Source organism: Stegostoma tigrinum, chromosome 38 (assembly GCF_030684315.1).
Source record: "Stegostoma tigrinum isolate sSteTig4 chromosome 38, sSteTig4.hap1, whole genome shotgun sequence".
NCBI classification, from domain to species: Eukaryota; Metazoa; Chordata; class Chondrichthyes; order Orectolobiformes; family Stegostomatidae; genus Stegostoma; species Stegostoma tigrinum.
The window spans coordinates 21,734,236-21,754,601 of record NC_081391.1 but is presented as its reverse complement, the minus strand read 5'-3'; the positions used below and the strand labels follow the sequence as shown (position 1 = coordinate 21,754,601).

The 20,366-nt window shown below is 46.4% G+C and overlaps 1 protein-coding gene across 5 annotated transcripts in view; it reads right to left on the bottom strand.

Moving 5' to 3' along the window:
* The window catches only part of LOC125447028 (receptor-type tyrosine-protein phosphatase H-like), an 89,497-nt gene that overhangs the window by 7,667 nt on the left and 61,464 nt on the right, over positions 1–20,366 (bottom strand). For all 5 annotated transcript variants that reach the window (XM_059640502.1, XM_059640503.1, XM_059640504.1 and 2 more), the window contains 9 exons: positions 17,672–17,944; positions 14,876–15,145; positions 13,149–13,242; positions 10,034–10,087; positions 9,508–9,589; positions 9,057–9,147; positions 5,474–5,550; positions 3,404–3,538; positions 844–966 (listed from right to left, as the gene is read on the bottom strand). In XM_059640502.1, the coding sequence (XP_059496485.1) occupies positions 844–966; positions 3,404–3,538; positions 5,474–5,550; positions 9,057–9,147; positions 9,508–9,589; positions 10,034–10,087; positions 13,149–13,242; positions 14,876–15,145; positions 17,672–17,944 (1,199 nt within the window). The remainder of the gene's footprint in view (positions 1–843; positions 967–3,403; positions 3,539–5,473; positions 5,551–9,056; positions 9,148–9,507; positions 9,590–10,033; positions 10,088–13,148; positions 13,243–14,875; positions 15,146–17,671; positions 17,945–20,366) is intronic.

Sequence of the window (20,366 nt, the reverse complement as noted above, 5' to 3'; positions counted from 1 at the left end):
TGGGGAATTAGTGGGTGAGTTACTCACTGCAGGATTCCCAGCCTCTGATCTATTCTTGTAGCCAATGTTTTTTCAATGATGTGTCCAGTTCAGTTTCTGGTCAATGGTAACCCCTAGGGGTTAGTAATAGTGGGGGATTCAGCTATGGTTATTTCGTAGAATCCAAGGAATCATAGAATCCCTAGATTGTGGAAGCAGACCATTTGGCCCATCGAGTCCACAATGCCCCTCCAAACAGCATGCTACCCTATCCCTGTAACCCTGCATTTCCCACGTCCAAAGCCACAGCCAAGTCTCAGGAATATCAGCAACCTGGGTGCCTGGTGCTGCGAGGCAGCAGTATGGCTTAGAAGGGGTGGATGCTAGGAAGTTGTTTCCATTAAGCGGGGAGACTAGGACCCGTGGGCACAGCCCTAGAATTAGAGGGGGTAAATTTAAAACAGAAATGAGACGACATTTCTTCAGCCAGAGAGTGGTGGGCTTGTGGAATTCATTGCCACGGAGTGCAGGGGAGGCCGGGACATTGGATGCCTTCAAGGCAGAGATCGACAAATTCTTGATCTCAGAAGGAATCAGGGGCTACGGGGAGAGTGCAGGGAAGTGGTGTTGAAATGCCATCAGCCATGATTTAAATGGCGGAGTGGACATGATGGGCTGAATGGCCTTACTTCCACTCCTATGTCTTATGGTCTTAACCACTCAGCCATGTGCTGCTTATAGCTCATGGTCATTGACTGGCATCTGTGTTGTGTTGCTACTATTATTGAAGACAATGGTTGCCAAATAAAATATGCAACCACCACGGTCTTTCTAGAACCTTTTAATATTCCTCCAGCCTCCAACCTTTCTGATACTGAAGTCTCTGATGGTCCAGTCGCTGAGAATGGTCTCCGAGGAGACGGTAACTGTGATGTTTCCATAGGCACAGGGTGTGTAATCCAGTGGCCAATAGCGTTCACATTTGACCTGGAACCAAAAAAAGAACACATTTGAGGGCGACTCATCCAAAATAATTATACAGGATTGTGTAGAATACCCAATACAGAAACAGGCCATTCAACATGACCAGTCTGTTCAAGTGTTTACATTCTATTAATGCTTCACTCATCCGAATTTAATCATCCTCTAGACTCTTCTCCTTCATTTGCTTGCCCTTAGCTGCATTGCTTTGCTTTGATTTATTATTGTCACATGTACCTAGGCACAGTGAAAAGTTTTGTTTTGCGTGCAGTACAGGCAGATCATACCATACAAAGTGCATTAGGGGAATAGAACAGAGTGAGGAATACAATGTTGCGGCTGCAGAGAAGGTGCACACAGAGTGAGATCAGCATTCATTTCAAAATTTGAGAGGTCCATTCAGAAGTCTAATAACAGTGGGGAAGAAGCTGTTCTTGAATCTGCTGGTACGTGTATTCAAACCTGTGTATCATCAACTCGATGGAAGAGATTGGAAGTGATTATAGCTGGGGTTGGAGGGGTTTTGATGATATTGGCTGCCTTCTTTGTATCCAAACCTTTTGTCCTTTTAGATCCCTTATCAGATCACCTTCTACCTGCCTGTGAATGAAGTGAACTCCCCATCCCATCCCACAATTTTCCAATCATTTTCCCCACACATTTTTTTATTACTCTTGGAAATTTCCTAGTAATTGGCATAGGAGTGCAACACACAAGTCTTGTGGAGAAATTGAGGAGTCAGCTCTCTTTTCCACACTGAAAATCTCTGATACTCTTTGTGAGTCCAGTGCTTTGCTGGTATGACATTTCAATTTGCCATCCAGGTGAGTGGGAGCAGGAGGCTCTGGCCATGCAATCTGGCATGACTTCTAATGGAATCCTCTCAGTGTATGAGACGGAAGGGATCTGAAAAGATTCTTGCTGAAGTGCACTGTAAGCACAACCCAATCTGACACCTTGTGTGCAGAATAGCATTGGATCTCAAAGGATCGGGACCTAACATTGAGAATTTGTCAATACTTTGCTGGGAGGCATGCACCAAAATGACCCAGAATCCAAAGGAGACTGTCAACATAACCAGAACCCGAAAACCTCCTTCCAAGTCCCATTCCCCAGCCCCGCAACCCAGATCCTGTCAGCATGATAGGGGAGGCAATATTCTAGTGGTACTGATGAAGGGTCCAGGCCCGAAACGTCAGCTTTCGTGCTCCTGAGATGCTGCTTGGCCTGCTGTGTTCATCCTGCTCCACACTTTGTTAGCCTAGTGGTACTGTTGCTTGACCGTTAATCCAGAGACCCAGGTATTGATCTGGGTCCTGTGTTCAAATCCCACAATGGAAGGTTTGAGTCTATTGTACAATTCCACTAGATTCCCTCCTCTGCTCCAAGGAAAACAAACTCAGTCTCTGTGTAGCTTAGATTTTTCATATCAGACATACTGGTGAATTAAGGCATTTAAGAAGCTCATGATGACTATACATACACCCATTGTGTGATGCAGGAAGTGCTAGGCTTTTGACCCAATGACAGTGAGGGATGGTGAGTGGCTCAGAGGGGAACTTGCAGGCTGTGGTGTTCCACCGTATCTGCTGCCCTTGTCCATCTAGGTGGTAGAAGTGGTGGGTTTGCCTTTCTAAGTCACAGCAGACACTGCTGTCATAGTCTGTCAATGGTTACAGGAGAGATTGTTGAAGATGGTAGATGTGATGCCAAACACATGGATGGTGTCAAGCCTCCTGACTGTTGTTGCACCTATCCAGGGCAAATGGGGAGTATTCCATCACCCTGAATCCATTGTCGATTGTTGGAAAGACCCATTTGATTCACTAATGTCCTTTAGGGAAGGAAACTGCCATCTTTATCTGGTCTGGCCTTCATGTGACTTGAGACCTACAGCAATGTGGTTGAGTCTTAACTGCTCTCTGGGCAATAAATCCTGGCCTCTCAGAGGGTCATGGGATCCTCTTCCACAGAGAGTGGTGGAGGCTGTCTTATTGAACATATTTAAGGCAGAGCTGACTTGATAAGGGTCAACAAAGTTACTGGGCGAAGGCAGTAAAGTGGAGTTGAGGTATCAAGCTGATCAGCCAAGATCTTATTGAATGGTGGACTGGCAAGAAGGGCTGAATGGCCTACTCCTGTACCCAATTACAATGCTAGTACATACACTGAGAACATTGAGAATGCCTCCCTTCAGAGTTCCAGGCAAATCACATGTCCAGTAACCACAGCAGTTGTTCTCTAACATTCAGCTCATGTTGAGGACCAGGAGACCTCACTGTGTGAAATCGAGCCATGTTGAACAGTGACCCCAAACCATGACGGTGGCTGTTCAACACCTCACACACCAGCCACCGCACCACCCCCCCCCCCACCCCCCCCACAACCCCTCAACCTTTTGCTTTGAGACTGGTCCGTCCCAAACCTGGAATCATTGACTCACCCGAATTCCTTCCATGCAGTTTGTCAACATCACAATGACCCCCGTCCTCTGCTCCCAAATCATTCGCCAGAAATCCTCCAGTGTGTTGGGCAATGGGCCCTGGGCAGCGATGAACTCTTTGTCTGACCTGTAACCCTGTGGAGATCCAAGAGGAGTGAACCCTGAGCAGAAGCCACAGAATGATAGCACAGAAAAAAAATGTAGGCAACGGTATCATCTGAAATATCAGGACCAAACATTTATAATGGGAAGGGATGGTGTGAGGATGCCGTGGAGGTCATGCACAATGTCCCACTCAGAAATCCTCCAATGCCAACATGAACCATCCAAGGCGAGGCATTGAACAGAATGATGACAATGAGGCTTCCCTGTGCTGCCAATGACATGGGACCACCTGAGGTGTGGACAAGTTAGAAGAATGCATTCCAGACAGGGCAGTTGAGCAAAATGAGGACATCCATACAAGGAGGCAAGTAATAGTCACTAAAATTCAGTTTCTGGCTCATCGAAATGGGGATCATCCTTAGGAAATGGGCTTTATCGGCAAACCCGGCATTTACTGTGCATTCCAATACTCCTATAATGGTCAATCTTCTTTCTGAACCATGGGCTATTCATACACCCATTGTGAGATGCAGGAAGTGCTAGGCTTTTGACCCAATGACAGTGAGGGATGGTGAGTGGCTCAGAGGGGAACTTGCAGTCTGTGGTGTTCCACCGTATCTGCTGCCCTTGTCCATCTAGGTGGTAGAAGTGGTGGGTTTGCCTTTCTAAGTCACAGCAGACACTGCTGTCATAGTCTGTCAATGGTTACAGGAGAGATTGTTGAAGATGGCAGATGTGATGCCAAACACATGGATGGTCCTGACTGTTGTTGCACCTATCCAGGGCAAATGGGGAGTATTCCATCACATGCCTGACCCATGCCTTGTAGATTATGGACAAAATCTTTGGGAAAACCTGTGGGGCTGGTGATGACTCAAAAATCCCAACTTTTGAGCTGCACACGGCCATAATATTTGCCGTGAGTGGTGAAGTTAGGTTGTTCGTTGATGTTCATCCCCAGGAACGTAGGTGGTGAGGGATGCAGTGTCGGTGATGCCATTAAATGTCAAGGAATGGTGTATGGGTTCTAATGCCACCCATCCCAATGATTGGGGCAAGCTGTTTAGACAAACTCCCAACGTTAGGGAGAGGTGAAAGATCTGATAGCAAACCTCTTTCTAGTCTCTGTTAGCTTCAGCAACAGGCCCTTTACATTCACTGTGCTTTCTATCACATCTTCTTGATGTGTGTATTTGGGGTCAGGGTTGTCAGTGTTACAAGTGCAGATATTTAAAGCCTTTCTTAATCCTTCACATAGGGTCATAGAGTCATAAAACATGGAAACAGACCCTTTGGTCCAACCTCTCCATGCTGACCATAATTTCAAACTATAAACTAGTTAGTCCCATCTGCCTGAACTTGGCCCATATCCCTCTAAAGCCTTCCCAATCATGTACTTACCCAAATGTCTTTTAAACATTGTAACTGAGCCCGCATCCATCACTTCCTCTGGAAATTCATCCCACAGGCGAACCACCTTCTGTGTAAAAAATTTGCCCCTCAAGTCTTTCTCCTCTCACCTTAAAATGTGCCCCCTAATCTTGAAATTCTCCATCCTAGGGAAAATTCACCTACCATTAACCCTATGTATACCTCTCATGGTTTTATAAATTTCTATAAAGTCCACTGAATCTCTGCAGTGTGGAAACAGGCCATTCAGCCCATTAGTCCACACAAGCCCTACAAAGAGCATCCCATCCAGACCCAATCCCCTACCATATCCCTGTAATCCTGCATTTTCCATGGCTAATGCACCTAACCTACAAATCCCTAACACTATAGATAATTTTGCATGACCAATCCATCTAATGTGCACACCTTTGGACCTCTTATCTCTCAACTGCTCAACCACCGATACTCCAGTGAAAGAAGTCCCAGCCTTTCTTTATACCGCTAACCTTCCAAATCCAGCAAAGTCCCAGTAAATCTCTTCTGAACCCTTTCCAGCTTATATGCAGCACTTACTGGCATGTAGCTGGCATTGATGTAGTCTGAAGCGTTGTTCGCTGGCTGAGCAACGAGTTTAACCCGGGAAGCATCGTCTGAAAATGCCAAGAGAGGAAAACGTTATGAATGAGCTTAGTGAATATCTATATTGAAAGGCAGAAAGCCTCCTCTGGGGATAAGCCTGACCAGAAGAGGACACAAGGTGATATAGTAGTAATGCCACTGGGCTAGTAATCTACTAGGCCCAGGCTGTGAAGTCATTGATTCAAATCTCACCATGACAGAATTTAATGAATAAATCTGGAATGTGAAGGTAGTCTTGTTATTTGATGGAACTATCACTGATTGCCATAAAAGCCCATCCAGTTTACTAATGTCCTTTAGAGAGGGAAATCTTCCAACCTTGCCTGGTCCAGACTACATATGACTCCAGATCACACAGTGATGTGGTTGACTCAGAAATGGCCAACTGAGCCTGGACGAATGGCACAGAAGCTGGTATCCAACACTAAGTGATAACACAGTGTGGAGCTGGAGGAACACAACAGGCCAGGCAGCATCAGAGGAGCAGGAAAGCTGACCTTTCAGGTCAGGACCCTTCTTCAGAAAGAAATGTCAGCCTGCTCAACACTGTGTTATCCCTGACTCCAGCATCAGCAGTTCCTCCTATCCATCACCAAGTCACCGATTATTTACATGTGGTTTGTACATGGGGGTCTGACCAGCTTGCTCAGAGCCAGTCCCTAAAGTGAGGAGACACTCTGAATCTCCTGTTTATATCTGTGATCCAGGGCTCCCTAATTGGCTCCAGGTTAACAATCTTAATCAGGGAGCTCATAGTCAATGAGATCCACCGGGCCTGGTTTCAATTATGTAAAGCCAGTAGGGAAAATTCATGCCAATATCCTAGAATAATTTAAATCCCACTGTAGGACAGTTTGAACTAACAAAGGCCCAAGCTATCTCCCATTCAATCCATCTCTTCCATTCTGCAAAGCTATCAGAAAGACGAATGGAAAAAAAAATCTATTGAATCCTGTACTTCCAAGAACTATCCAACTTATGAGGAAGGGCCAAAAATAGGATTGTTTAACAGCCAAGGAAAATAATTAATAATTTTAGAAAATTCTCCTCCAACCAGGAGACGGCAATAAGCACAATCGTGCAGTACACATCTTCTGCACACAGGAATATTAGCTTAAAGTAATTGTGAATAGGAGGAGGCCATTCAGCCCATCATCGAGAGGCAGTGGTGTAATGGGAATGTCACCGGACTAGTAATCCAGAACCCTAGATTCATGTTCTGGGAGTTTGGGTGTGAATCCTACCACGGCAGATGGTGACCTTTGAATTCAGTAACCTGTTTAATTCTGTAACTAAGAGACAGTTTGACAGCAATGGTATAATCATTGTTAATAGTTGAAAAAACCCGTTTGGTTCACTGATGTCCTTTAGGAAAGGGGATCAGCCATCTTTACTTGCTCTGGGCTTATATGTGACTCCAGGCCAATAGCAATGTGGTGGATGCATTACTGCCCCCTGAAATGGCCCTAGCAAGCCATGCAGTTCCACGGCAATTAGGGATGGGCAACATATGATGGCTTTGCCAGTGATGCCTGCATCCTGTGAAAGAATAAGAGGAAAGAAAATCCATGCAGATGCCTGTACCGAGGGCCAGTCAATCCCAGTCTCCCCGTGGCTCCACTCAAGCTACCAATCCTGCTGAAACAATCAATGATCTCAACTTCCAGAGATTCAGTTGACCTGTTTCCTGGGTAAAAGTGTTCTTCCATACATTCTCCCTCATAACTCTTGGTCAAATCCTTAAATCTGTGCCCCCTAATCCTTATACTGTCAACCAATACAAACATCTTTCACTTGTCTATTCCATAATCAAAATATCTACCAAATCTGTTTAGCTTCATGGAGAACTGTTGCGTGCTTGTGTTTGCCTTTAAGAGAACTACCTTTGAGATCATAAGATGTCATAAGGAGCAATTCTGCATAGGGTTGAATCTGACTGGGACTGCACAGGTAACGCAGTGATTACAATTACTGTATTGCTCTCAAATAAAAGTCAAATAAAGCTGCTTGCTCGAAAATCTTTATTTTTTTGTTCACGGATGAGGGCATCGTTGTCTAGGCCAACTTTTATTGCCCATTCCTAAATGCCCAGTGGGCAGCTAAGAATCAACCACATTGCTGTGGGTCTGGAGTCACATGTAGGCCAGACCCGGTAAGGATGGTTGTTTCCTTCCCTAAAAGGGCATTAGTGAACCAGATGGGTTTTTCCAATTATCAAGAATGGTTACATGATTGCCATGAAACTGCCTTTCAGTTACAGATTTTTACTGAATTCAAATGTCACCATCTGCCATGGTGGGATTCACACCCAAACTTCCAGAACGTGAATGTGGGATTCTGGATTACTAGTCCGGTGACATTTCCATTCCACCACTGCCTCTCTATGACAGGCTGAATGGCCTTTTCCTATGTCACAGTTACTTAATCTGAAATCCAGAAATCTGAAACAAAATCAGAAGTTGCTGGAGAAACTCAGTAGGTTTGGCAGCATCTTTGTATGACCCTTCTTCAGAACTGAGTCAGGAGTTGTGACTGGAGACCCCAGACTGCAATTGTTAACTCGGTTTCTCTCTCCACAGAACCTGTCAGACCTGCTGAGTTTCTCCAGCATTCTTGATATTGGCTCTATGGCACTGTTTGTTTTACAGCTGCAAGTGTGTTTTGTGATCTGAAATAAACTTAGAGGACTGAATGATTATTTGATCAACACCAGCAACTTGATAACAACAACCCCGGTTCACCAACCGAGCCTCATAGGTGAAATCCAACCCCTACCCCCTACACGCCCATCCCAATCCTGGTTACACTCATCTGTGTCTTCTCAGGGACTTCCCAAACTTTTGTCATCTCCTTTTGGAACATTTGCATTCACTGGATCAGCCACAATGTGTGTCTATGTGTGTATGTATGTTTGTGTGTGTGGGTCTGTGTCTTTGGGTCTGTATTGGTGTGTGTGTGTGTGTGTGTGTGTGTGTGTGTGTGTGTGTGTGTGTGTGTGTGTGTGTGTGTGTGTGTGTGTGTGTCTGAGAGTGAGGGAGGATGTGTGTGTGAGAGTGAGGGAGGGTGTGTGTGTGAGAGTGAGGGAGGGTGTGTGTGTGAGTGAGGGACGGTGTGTGTGTGTGAGGGAGGGTGTGTGTGTGAGTGAGGGACGGTGTGTGTGTGTGAGGGAGGGTGTGTGTGTGTGTGTGTGTGTGTGTGTGTGAGGGAGGGTATGTGTCTGTGAGTGAGGGACGGTGTGTGTGTGTGAGAGAGTGAGTGTGTGTTTGTGTGTGTCTGTGTCTATGGGTCTCTATCTGTGTGTGTGTATGTGTGTGTGTGGGTCTGTGTCTGTCTGTCTATGTGTCTGCATGTATGTGTCTGTGTGTGTGTGTACACGAGAGTGTACGATTCCGTGCGTATGTATCTATATGTGTGTGTTTGTGTGCCTGTTCGTCTCCTCACAGGTGCTGCCTACTCAACTGAGCATTTCGAGCATTTTTGGTTTTTATTTCTGATTTCAAGCACATTTGTTACTTACATGGCAGGACATTAGTGTATCGATTCTTTACTTTGTTGTCCTCAAGCAGGGCAGCTTCTAATGTTTGATGAATGCCCACGGTGCTGAGACTCTGTAGGTTGTGAATGAGAGGAAGCAGCAGTCAGTCTCTGGGCTAAAGAATCCACATTCCCTGCAACCTTCAACCTTACTCTACATCAACTCCTTGCTCACCATGTCCTCAGCTTACTGGGAGGAAGAACCCAGCAATCATTCTCCATAATATGTCAAACTCACCAGTGTTGGGAACACACACGCATACACACACACACGGGAATACAGTGGAAAGTGGAGAATGCACACACTGGGACACACATATACACTCTGGGAACATACACACACAGGGAATACATACGCGCGTGCATGCACACACCGCCGTTAAACATTTCAATTTAAAATTAAATAACCTATCCTGTGATCACTCTTTCCTTACCTGGTATTCCTCTGCAAATCCAAAATCAGCGTCAGCATGCTTTCTCTGAAAGTAACTCTCATATTCGCTCAGATGGACGGGTCTGGTGAACAGAACAAAGCATGGGGGAAAACTGCTCCATTAACACACTCCGAGTCTACATTAGTACAGTAAAGGAGGACACCACCAGCTCATCGAGTCTGCCCAAGTCCTTTCAAACAACCTTCCAGTTCGTCCTATTCCCTACATCAGAAACAGAGATCGCTGGAGAAACTCAGCAGGTCTAGCAGCAATTCTGAGGCTTTCACTTCTAGATGAATTACGTTTAAGTTCCACCAGCTGCCACGGTGATACTTGAACCCATGACCCCAGGATGTTAGCCTCTGGATTATTAATGCACTTTGTTACCATGTCAAATGTGTTTAAAATACCCCAAGAAAGCATGACGTGGTGTAGAATGGGTAGCCATGTGGATGAAGCTTTGGAGTTTAGGGCAGCTTTAAGATAATAGTCAGAGCCTTTGGGAATAGACGAAAATTCCACTTACTTGAATTCTTTAGGGGTAGCAGACATTAGTGAAAGGTCATGATCTGTTTCTTTCCTAGAACAAAATGAAAAGGAAAGATATCACCAATCTGCAGTGCTTTCAATTCCACCATCACCATTCAAAGATCGGCCTGGGAAGTCTTACAGACTCCCCATGTGAATATATCCCAGTACTGAGAGGCTGAATGGCCTACTTCTGCTCCCTTTCCTGACTACTCATTATTCCCAGGCCAGATAATACCTCACTCTGCCCGTGAGACTACTAGTGGTTGGAATGTTAGACAGGGTAGATGCAGGAAGGATGTTCCCAATCACCAGGGGTCACAGTCTAAGAATACAGGGTAAGTCATTTTGGACTCAGATGAGGAGAAATGTCTTCATCCAGATAATGGTGAGCCTATTGAATTCTTCAACACAGAAAGTACTCACTGCCAAAATGTTGTATGATGTCAAGGAGGAGTTGGATCTGGCAGATGGGGCTAAGGGGATCAGAGAATATGAGGGCAAAGCAGGAACTGGCTAATGAGTTGGATGATCAACCATGATCATAATGAATAGCAGAACAGGCTTGAGCGGCCGACTGGCCTACTCCTGCTCCCATTTTCTGTTTCAATGTCTTCAAATTGTCCAATCAAACACTCACAGAGATCACGATTAGGGTAAAATTCCCTTTATTTCATCCAGTGATAAATCTGGAAAGTGGACCTTCTTGCACACCAATAGGACATCATTCACAATAGCCCTGCATTGTCACCCTGAACTCAACTCCCTGCTTATTGCTAGTTCGAAAATGATTTTGTATGGTATTGCACATCCATTAGAAACAGGGTGGAAAATGTCTCGAAGTGCCAATTCACACAGGGTAACCCGAGCTGGCAATGGAGACAGGAGACTTTAGCCACCAGAGATAATGGGAACTGCAGATGCTGGAGAATTCCAAGATAATACAATGTGAGGCTGGATGAACACAGCAGGCCAAGCAGCATCTCAGGAGCACAAAAGCTGACGTTTCGGGCCTAGACCCTTCATCAGAGAGGGGGATGGGGAGAGGGAACTGGAATAAATAGGGAGAGAGGGGGAGGCGGACCGAAGATGGAGAGTAAAGAAGATAGGTGGAGAGAGTGTAGGTGGGGAGGTAGGGAGGGGATAGGTCAGTCCAGGGAAGACGGACAGGTCAAGGAGGTGGGATGAGGTTAGTAGGTAGCTGGGGGTGCGGCTTGGGGTGGGAGGAAGGGATGGGTGAGAGGAAGAACCGGTTAGGGAGGCAGAGACAGGTTGGACTGGTTTTGGGATGCAGTGGGTGGGGGGGAAGAGCTGGGCTGGTTGTGTGGTGCAGTGGGGGGAGGGGACGAACTGGGCTGGTTTAGGGATGCAGTAGGGGAAGGGGAGATTTTGAAACTGGTGAAGTCCACATTGATACCATATGGCTGCAGGGTTCCCAGGCGGAATATGAGTTGCTGTTCCTGCAACCTTCGGGTGGCATCATTGTGGCAGTGCAGGAGGCCCATGATGGACATGTCATCTAGAGAATGGGAGGGGGAGTGGAAATGGTTTGCGACTGGGAGGTGCAGTTGTTTGTTGCGAACTGAGCGGAGGTGTTCTGCAAAGCGGTCCCCAAGCCTCCGCTTGGTTTCCCCAATGTAGAGGAAGCCGCACCGGGTACAGTGGATGCAGTATACCACATTGGCAGATGTGCACGTGAACCTCTGCTTAATGTGGAATGTCATCTTGGGGCCTGGGATGGGGGTGAGGGAGGAGGTGTGGGGACAAGTGTAGCATTTCCTGCGGTTGCAGGGGAAGGTGCCGGGTGTGGTGGGGTTGGAGGGCAGTGTGGAGCGAACAAGGGAGTCAAGGAGAGAGTGGTCTCTCCGGAAAGCTGACAGGGGAGGGGATGGAAAAATGTCTTGGGTGGTGGGGTCGGATTGTAAATGGCGGAAGTGTCGGAGGATAATGCGTTGTATCCGGAGGTTGGTAGGGTGGTGTGTGAGAACGAGGGGGATCCTCTTGGGGCGGTTGTGGCGGGGGCGGGGTGTGAGGGATGTGTCGCGGGAAATACGGGAGACGCGGTCAAGGGCGTTCTCGATCACTGTGGGGGGAAAGTTGCGGTCCTTAAAGAACTTGGACATCTAGGATGTGCGGGAGTGGAATGTCTTATCGTGGGAGCAGATGCGGCGGAGGCGGAGGAATTGGGAATAGGGGATGGAATTTTTGCAGGAGGGTGGGTGGGAGGAGGTGTATTCCAGGTAGCTGTGGGAGTCGGTGGGCTTGAAATGGACATCAGTTACAAGCTGGTTGCCTGAGATGGAGACTGAGAGGTCCAGGAAGGTGAGGGATGTGCTGGAGATGGCCCAGGTGAACTGAAGGTTGGGGAGGAAGGTGTTGGTGAAGTGGATGAACTGTTCGAGCTCCTCTGGGGAGCAAGAGGCGGCGCCGATACAGTCATCAATGTACCGGAGGAAGAGGTGGGGTTTGGGGCCTGTGTAGGTGCGGAAGAGGGACTGTTCCACGTAACCTACAAAGAGGCAGGCATAGCTGGGGCCCATGCGGGTGCCCATGGCCACCCCCTTAGTCTGTAGGAAGTGGGAGGAGTCAAAAGAGAAGTTGTTGAGTGTGAGGACGAGTTCAGCTAGGCGGATGAGAGTGTCGGTGGAGGGGGACTGGTCGGGCCTGCGGGACAGGAAGAAGCGGAGGGCCTTGAGGCCATCTCCATGCGGAATGCAGGTGTACAGGGACTGGACGTCCATGGTGAATATGAGGTGTAATGGGCCAGGGAATTGGAAGTCCTGGAGGAGGTGGAGGGCGTGGGTGGTGTCACGGACGTAGGTGGGGAGTTCCTGGACCAAAGGGGAGAAAATGGAGTCCAGATAGGTGGAGATGAGTTCGGTGGGGCAGGAGCAGGCTGAGACGATGGGTCGACCAGGGCAGGCAGGTTTGTGGATTTTGGGAAGAAGATAGACTTTAGCCACCAGCCTGCACTGAGTGGGAATTCACAAACCACTTTGCCAGTCTGCTTGCTGTTGCTGATGGAAGAAAGGTGAGCTCAGCTCCGGGCTCTGTGTTGGCAGCCCTAACATTACAAACTTCCCACTCAGTGCCCATTAAGCAGAAACACTTACCCCCATGGTACTCGCTTGGTGATGATGAAAAACAGCAAAAAACCAATAAGGATCAAGCCCAGGAGAGATCCTATGACTGCTCCAATGATAATAGCTGCACGGAACAAGAAATATACGGTTAGCCCGAAGCATGCAGTCAGCAATTGATTCGGATAAATGCAGATGTGCAGGGCTAATCATAGAGTCATACAACACAGGAACAGACCCTTCAGTCAAACCAGTCCATGCCGACCATAATCCCAAACTAAACTAGTCGCATCTGCCTGCTCCTGGCTCATATGCTTTCAAATCTTTCCTATGCGTGGACTAATCCAAATGTCTTTTAAACATTGTAATTGTACCCTCATCCACCACTTCTTCTGGAACTTCATTCCACACACGAACCACCCTGTGTGTCAAAAAAAATGCCCCTCATGTCTTTTCTCAGGTCACCTCTCAACCTCATACGCTCCCGTGAAAAACTCCTAGCCTTTCTTTATAACTGAAATCTTCCATACCCAGCATCATCCTGTTACATATCTTCTGAACGCTCTCCAGCTAAATAATATTCTTCCTATAACAAGGTGACCAGAACTGGACATAGTACTCCAGAAGAGGCTTCACAAACATCCTGTTCAACCACAACATGATGTCCAACTCCTACACACAAAGGTCTGAGCAATGAAGGCAAGCATGCTAAATGTTGTCTTAACCACCCTGTCTACATGTGATGTAAATTTCAAAGAATTATATACCTGAATCCCAATGTCTCTCTGTTCTACAATGCTACCCAAGGCTGTACCATTAATTATATATGTCCTGCCCTTGCTTGTTTGACTATCTCATATTTATCAAAAGTAAACTGCACCTGCCACTCCTTAGCGCATTGACCAAATTGATCAAGATCTCTTTGTAATTTGTCCGAGAAACGTTTTTACCCAGAGGTTGGGAGAAATATGGACCATGCTGCCTGAAAGATGGAGAAGGCAGACACCCTTGCAATATTTATGAAGCATCTGGATGAGCACTTAAAATGCTGGGATATTGTCAGCTACGGACAAGAGCAGGTAAATAGGATTAGTGTAGATCGGTGTTTGTTGGTTGGCATAGATATGGTGGGCCAAAGTGCCTGCTTCTATGCTTTATGAATCTTTGGGTTCATGGTGTTGAATTTTTATGGCAATGGCGTTATAATGATCACCATGGCTGAGACTAGATTTCAATTCCAGGACATTAAAAAAAATGTTGATTCCTTTAATTCAATTCAAGTTTCCGGATGTGATTGGATTTGAACCCATGGATCATCCAGACCGTTGCATTAGCTTGAGAGCCTAGATTACTAGATCAGTGACATTAACACTATGTTTCTCTCTGCTTTTAAAACTGAATGGGAATTTTATCGCTGTGACAGATAGTCTAGTGGATTCATTAGTGTGAAGAAGATAGACATCCGTAAAACACTGATTCTCCATTTCCTCCTCAGTTTAGTCTTTTCCTTCTCTGAAGATGCTGATTCTTATTGGGCAACATAGTGAGAGCGGTCTACTGAGAATTCTTAGAAAAATACACTGGTCCCAGATGAGACAGGAGAAATAGTAAATAAAAACCGACGGAATGCGGATGCTGTGAATCAGGAACAAAAACAAAGTTGCTGGAAAAACTCAGCAGGTCTGGCACCTGTTGAGCTTTTCTCGCAACTTTGCTTTTGTTCCTGAGACAGGAGAAACATTCGGATCTGAAATACTCACGGGTTGACTTGGTCCAACATTGCTGAGTTATCCTCGCGCTGTAAGACTGGCCAGTTTGTGTGTAGATGTGGAATGTGTATTTCCGTCCAGGCTGCAAGTTTTCAACCAGAAAATCGTATTTCTTTCCGATGGTCTGAGCAGTTAGTAAGTGGCCTCCATCATACAAAGAGATGTTGAATCCAGTGCAGTTACCCCGTGGTCTGCTCCATTCCACAAGGAATGAGTATCCTGAGATCTCACTGCACTGAAGGCTGGAGACGGGACCAGGAACTGTAAAAGGAATTGAGGGATTAGGCTCAGCGCAGCGCCTCCTGCTTTTAACGAGTCAACGTGAACTGTCGTGGAGTGGGACGGGGTCACAGAGGACAGGTGGGAATTAGAAAATGGATTGTTACAACGCACGGAATAATGACCAAAAAAATAAACAAAGAGATGCAATCAGAGGAACAGTGAAAAAGAAAGTGAGAGAGGACGAGAGAGGGGGGAGCGAATGCAAGAGAGAGAGAGAGAGGGGGGAAAAAGGGAGAGATGATGAGATGGAGAGGATGAGAGAGACGGAAAAGGAGAAAATGAATTACAGAAAGAGAGCGAGGGACCATATGAGAGGGAGGGGAAGAGAAGGAGAGAGAAAGAAAGAGGACAAGAAGAAGAAGGGAAAAGGAGAGTAGGAGAGTTGGTGGAAGAGAGAGTGAAAGAGAGAGGATGACAGACAGGGGGCGCGAGTGAGAAACAATGCCAGAGAAAAACTGAGATAACACGGTGTTAGGCAGGCCAAGCAGCGTCAGAGGGGCAGGAAAGCTGACGTTTTGGGTCTGGAGCCTTTTTCAGAAAAATCATGGGCACGGCGAGAGAGACAGAATGGTGGCTTATTGGAGAGATGAAGTGACAGATAGAGATGGAGAGGGAGAGGGCAAGATAAAGTGAAAAAGTGCTAGAGACAGAGAGAAAGAGAGAGAGAGAAAGAAGGCTTGACCTATCTTGATTCAATATGAAACTTCAAAAAGTCATTCATGAAAAGGAAAGAGCTCTACGGCGATGGGGAAGGAGCTGGCGACAGGACTTAATTGGATAGCTCTTTCAGAGAGCTAGTAGAGGTATGATGGGCTGACAGGTCTGGTTCTGCTGTAGATAACCCAGATCCCAGTGCTGACCGCATGTGGTCTGTCCTGGTTTTAATTGCTATTTGATTGAATGTTTCTCAGGAGCATGATTTGGATACATGTGTCCAAGACACTGCCTGCTCCAGGAAAGACATGCTCCCTCTCATGGTCAGGAGCACTCTGTGTACCTGGTTCCAGCCTCATGCTATATGTAGCACAGTCTATCTCTGGGAACATTGTCACTTTTTTTAATCCTAAGGATGGTGGGAAGGGGGAAGATTTGTAATTATAAGGCTTCTTACTTAACCTCAAAACATCCTAAAGCATTCCTCAACACTATACAGTATAGGAGTTGGGACATCAAGGTGACATCGTTCAAGGCATTGGTGAGGCTTCTTCTGGAACACAGTGCCCAGTTCTGGTCACTTTGTTATAGGAAAGATATTACCAAGCTGGAGAGGTTCTGAAGAGATTTACCAGGATGTTGCCGGAATTGGAGTTTGAGTTATAAGGAGAGGCTGGATAGGCTGGGACTTTTCTCAGTGGAGCATGGGAGGTTGAGAGCTGGCACTGTAGAGGTTTATAAAATTATGAGAAGTATAGATAAAGTGAATGGCAGATGTCTTTTCCCTAGGGTGAGGGAATTCAAGACTAGGTGGCATATGTTTAAGGTGAGAGGAGAAAGATTTGAAAAAGACATGAGGGCAATTTTTTTTTACACAGAGTGGTTTGTGTGTGGAATGAACTTTCAGAGGAAGATATAGATGTGGGTACAGATACAACACTTAAAAGTCATTTGGATTAGTACATGAATAGGAAAGATTTGGAGGGATATGAGCCAAGTACAGGCAGGTGGGGCTAGTTCAGTTTGGGATTATGGTCAGCATGGACTGGTTGGGCTGAAGGGCCTGTTTCTGCATTTTATGACTCTGTGCGTACATGCTGTGAGGATGTGCACTTCTTTAAACATGTGACTTTGGATCACAAATAGGCTATTTGAGCCCAACAGTCTTTTCTGCTATTCAATAAGATGCTGCCCGATCTCAGCTCTACGTTCTTGCTTAACCCTCCACCCACTGACTTCCTCATCAGACAAAGATCTAAGATTAGATGGTAGCTGAGAATGGGTTCAGCCACATCAGATGCAGTGGGCTAACTCGCTGATATCAGTGACAGGAGGATGCAGGAAGCTGGACTTGAATCATAGAACAATACAGAAAGAGGCCACTCAGCCCATCGAATCTGCACTGACCCTCTAAAAAGCATCCCATCCACACTGACCACCCAATTCCGTGACCCCGCATTTCTCATGGCTAACCTACCTAGTCTGCACATCCCTGGACACTATGGGGCAATTTAGCATGTCCAAGCCACCTCAACCTGCACATCTTCAGACTATGCAAGGAAACTGGGACACCCGGAGGAAACCCATGAAGACACGGGGAGAGTGTACGAACTCCACAGCTGGGAGGGTGGAATTGAAGCCGTGTCCTTGATGCTGTGAGGCAGCGGTGCCCAAGCAACATCCCCAGACAGAGTCAGCTCCTTCTGGAAAGAAAGGGAGGAATGAAGAGTGAGGAGGGGCTGTTTAAGAGAAGAGGGCTGAAAGTCATGTTAGCAGCAGTGATCAAATAAGCTTTTGAAATATTGCCGTGTGTATCGACTGCTACTTTAAGAACTGCAGGCTTTTACTTACGGGTGGCAATACTCAACCTCTTTGGAGCGCTGCTTGTGCCCTCAGGAGTGACCGACTCCACCTTCATGTCATAATATGTGCCAGGTACAAGGGATTTCACTTGGAACTTTGTGCCTCCAGGTGATGTAATGCTGGTTGCACTGCTATTCACAGACTCAGCACTGACCCTGTATGTGTAGTTTAACGCTCTCACATCATCAGGTGCTGCCCAGAGCAGGGTCAGGGTTTCTGTTGTCCTGTTAGTCACAGATAGATCAGTGACTGAAGAGGGGTCTGTCAATAGACAGGCAGAGAGGGAGAGAAATAGTTAATGAATGTAATACCTCCTTCGCACTGTAGATTTAATAGGAGACCATCACTGCTGCAAAGAATGCTGGGATAATACAGCTCCATTGCCTTGTTGCTCCCTCTCTCTCTCTCACTCACACACACACACACACTCACACACACACACACGGTCAGGTTTTGTTTTTAATTTTTCCATGGGAAGTGGGCGTCACTAATTATTCCTTTCATTTATTGACATACCTCAATTGCCTTTGAATTGAATGGCTTGCTGGGTCAATTCAGAGAGCAGTTAAAAGTCAGCCCCATTGTTGTGGGTCTTTAATCACGTGTAGACCCAGACCAGATAAGGATGACAGAATTCCTTCACCATTCATGAATGGCTTTTTACAATGACTGGTAATAATTTCAAGGTCACCAGCTCTGAGACCCTCAGCTTTCAAGGGGGGACTTGAACCTCCTGGCTCAGGGGTAAAGACACTACCCCTCTGGCACAAGAATCTTCTACAAAGCCCATGCACATAAGGAGTTAGAATTGTAGAATCCCTAAAGTGCAGGAAGAGGCCCTTCCCCTGCTTTGCATGCCCCTGCGGTTGGATGCTGTGTCCCACCTGGTCTATACTGCCCTCAGCAACCTTGGAAGAGGCTGTATCTGAATACTGGATTCAGCCCTTCTCTAACTGAGCCCCCCAGCAAGTGGTTGCATCCTTATAGGATAGAGGGTAACTTAATTATGGTAATTTACACAATCGCAGGGTCACTGTGTGTTCTCAGGAGTGACTGCCTTCACTGCCAGCTTATATCCGAGCCCGGGTACCAGGGCTGGGACTTGGAACACATCCTCTCCTGGTACTGTGGAGTAGGTCACACTAGAAGACCCAGCATCATTTGTGACTGTATTATTGTATGTATACTCGGAGACTTGTATATCGCTGGGCTGAGACCACCTTATTGTCAGTCAGTCTGTTGTCCTGTTCACCGGAGACAGTTTAGGGACTGTGGATGGTTCTGTGAACAGAAAGGCAGATGTGGCGTTAGTGTAGCCCAGGCTCTCCGAGCAGCTTTCGGCTGGCGTTTGAGAACTGGTGCCGGTTGTCCTTTCAACCTGTAATCTGACACTGAAACTGATCTGTGTTTTATCTCCAGCATGCTATCTGTAGCTGCTGAAGTGATGCTTATGCTATATCCCATAACATAACAACTAGTCCTGATTAATGAAGTATTGAAAGATCCAACAAAATATTTATTATTGCTCACTGTTATCTACAAAGATTAGATTCACAGATGCATACTTTCTGGGCTAATATGAGGCTATTTGGTTAGAATGAGTAGGGCGTCATGCTCTGAGTGGTCTGAGTAAAGATGGAGTCAGGGTCCTTTATACCCTCAGAGCATATGCAGCCCTGATGTCATGAACAAATCATTGAAAGGTATAGTGACAAACTATCATGGAGACATCACGCATCAGAAAAGGACCAACATCTGGCACAATTTAGATCAGAGCCTTAGACACGGCTTTGACAGCACAGTACCTCTCAGGTAAATCCAAGGCACATTTTCAGTGCCATAGCCAAGGGAGTGTAAGAGGCAACATCTTACAGATGAAACTTTAAACCAGGAGTCCATCTGGTGCGTCAAATGGGAATAAATCAAAAGCTTCCCTTTGGAGAAGAGAGGGGATTCTCCTCAAATTCCAAGTGTGCATTTCTCTTGCCATTGCTCACAGAACAATCAACTGGAGACAGCCAACAGCCTGTGGGCTCTGTGCCAAAGCGTTGTACAGTCACACAGCATAGAAACAGACCCTTCAGTCCAACCAGTCCATGCTGAACATAATCCCAAACTAAACGAGTCCCACCTGGATGCTCCTGGCCCATATCCTTCATATTTGTTTTGTAACTGTACCCACATCCACCACTTCCTCAGGAAGTCCACTTCACATGCAAACCTGCCCCTGTATAAAACATGTGACGCTCATGTCTTATTTAACTGTTTCTACTCTCACCTTAAAAATGTGCCCCCTAGTCTTGAAATTCTGCATTCTCGGGAAAAGACAGCTACAGTGAAGACGGGATCTGGAGGGGGCCAATCAGCCCACTGAGCCTGTACTGCAACTCGATGCCAATGGGATTGATCTCTGATTATCCCTATGCCTTCAGTTGTTTGGGTAACAAAATGCATCAATCTCAGCTTTAAAACTAGTGATTTACTGATTATCAATTGCAATATGCAGATGAGAGTTTCAGATGATTCATCTGGTTCACTGATGTCTGTTGGGAAAGGAAACTGCCATCCTTACCTGGTCTGGACTACATGTGACTCCAAACCCACAGCAATGGGGTTGACTCTGCACTACCCTCTGGAATAGGCAACAAATGCTGGCCTAGCCAGCGACACCCTCATCCATGAA